The sequence below is a fragment of the Homarus americanus genome, unplaced genomic scaffold, assembly GCF_018991925.1.
Source record: "Homarus americanus isolate GMGI-L3 unplaced genomic scaffold, GMGI_Hamer_2.0 scaffold55640, whole genome shotgun sequence".
In the NCBI taxonomy this organism is placed as follows: domain Eukaryota; kingdom Metazoa; phylum Arthropoda; class Malacostraca; order Decapoda; family Nephropidae; genus Homarus; species Homarus americanus.
Genome location: NW_024713650.1, coordinates 1,643,369 through 1,645,481, shown reverse-complemented (window position 1 = coordinate 1,645,481; position 2,113 = coordinate 1,643,369). Strand labels below are relative to the sequence as shown.

The window sequence follows — 2,113 nt, the reverse complement described above, 5'->3', positions numbered from 1 at the left end:
CTGGGACTCCGGGAAGAGAAAGGCTCCGTCCTCTGTAACGAGTCCTACTGATCTTTTCAACGTTAAAACATATTAGACTTTATTTTTTCTTGTGACAATAACATGAAAAAAAATAGCATTGAAACATCTAACTACACAAAGAGTAGCCATCTTATGCATTGGTGTCAAGAGAACAGGCAAAATATTTACATTATCAGCGCAGGTAGTCTTACACTGAAGGGCTCCATTGGCATCACAAGAATCAATGGGGATTTCAGGTTCCTCATGCACCATAATTTCATAGTATTCATACGTGACGAAAGCAGCACAGCGACACCATGGTTCCGTCTGGCCGCTGGAGAAAATAATGTCAAGTTACAACACCAGGACTACCTCTGAGTTTTGGGGTAATGATGTTATTCCAGGACATGTGTGAGGGTAAGACGACCAGCTGGGGAAGACCTACCTGACGGCGGCGATGGTAGCGAGCATCAACAACACAACCTTCATGGTGGAGTCTCCTAAACTGACTGGGACGATGACTCTTACTTGGTTTCTTTTATACCAACACAGAGCTCTGAATATCTAACTGTCCATCCTTTTATGTAATAGCTTTTGTTGTTACGTAAAAACTGAGAAATTCTCATCATCCGACACACACACACAGGTGTTCTAACAGTCGACCTGCACCTGTGTTATGTCAACTGTTCATTACTTAACAATTTCATAACATTTTAGAGGAAATAAAATTAATTATACCTTCTTTATATACATGTTATTAAGAATTTATTTAGTTTTGTCATGTTCTAAAAATAACTAGGTACAATTTTTGCCTCAGAGGCTTAATATACTGTACAGCCTTACAAAAGGTAGTACTATTTATGTAAACACTAACATGTGAATAGATAAGCCTAGTTAGAAGTTATTTCCTTTCTAATGTTTTCTGTTAATGTATTGTCTGAATTTATCTTCATTTTATACTTGTGACAGATAACAATATGTCCTTAACAATACTCAATTTTATTTATTAATATCTATTTTAAGTACATCTAATGACAGTAATTATAGAGAAATATTTTAATAAATATTGCACGTATAATTTGTCGCGTTTTAGATAGTATACAGTATATGTAGTTTAATAGTCTGTAGTAAAATAAATTATGTAGTAGTATATGTAGTTTAATAGTCTGTAGTAAAATAAATTATGTAGTAGTATATGTGGTTTAATAGTCTGTAGTAAAATAAATAATGTAGTAGTATATGTGGTTTAATAGTCTGTAGTAAAATAAATAATGTAGTAGTATATGTGGTTTAATAGTCTGTAGTAAAATAAATAATGTAGTAGTATATGTGGTTTAATAGTCTGTAGTAAAATAAATAATGTAGTAGTATATGTGGTTTAATAGTCTGTAGTAAAATAAATAATGCAGTAGTATATGTGGTTTAATAGTCTGTAGTAAAATAAATAATGTAGTAGTATATGTGGTTTAATAGTCTGTAGTAAAATAAATAATGTGAATATTTACTCCATATTGCCACCAAAATATATATAGGCGACTCCAATAGTTCCTACTACTTTACCATGATATATAAATAAACCCCTCGGGAACTATGACAAATATACAAGATTTATACACATTTGGATATTTATAGCTGATTTTGGAATACATGGACACATATAAGGATACATGGATACATCTATTACAATATATATACATGGACACATACATCATTGAACACATAGATGTATCACTATAGACATGTAACCGTGAGATTCGTTCCTTTGTTTATATGATGTAAACTTACTTCTTTTAAAATGTTCTTAAATACACACAGTTAAAAATGGTTGTGGGAAAACAACTCTTATCTCAATCATGGTGACAACTCTGCCACTGCTTGATGTAAATACATTTGTTTGGTAAGGCAGCAGGATAGCCTAGTACAGTTTTTTTTTTTTTTTGCGGGGGTGGGTGTGAATTGTTTTGGTTTCTCTATAGTAAGGTCCCTCAAAGTACATTAATCTGAGTGATGGTAAGATATTGTAGGTATTCAATCGGTGTAAGAGGGTGGAAGATCTGGTAGTGTGGTAGGTGTTAGCACAGCAGGGGATGTTGTCGCTGTGGTTGACGCTGTG

General features: G+C 33.3%; 1 protein-coding gene across 1 annotated transcript in view; it reads right to left on the bottom strand.

The window, feature by feature from the left end:
• LOC121872971 overlaps positions 1-556 on the bottom strand; it is a 1,649-nt gene extending 1,093 nt beyond the window's left edge. The window contains exons 1-2 of the mRNA XM_042376143.1: positions 446-556; positions 190-334 (exon numbers count right to left, since the gene is read on the bottom strand). Coding sequence (XP_042232077.1) covers positions 190-334; positions 446-489 — 189 coding nt within the window. The 5' untranslated portion in view covers positions 490-556. The remainder of the gene's footprint in view (positions 1-189; positions 335-445) is intronic.
• Between the last annotated feature and the right edge of the window lie 1,557 nt (positions 557-2,113).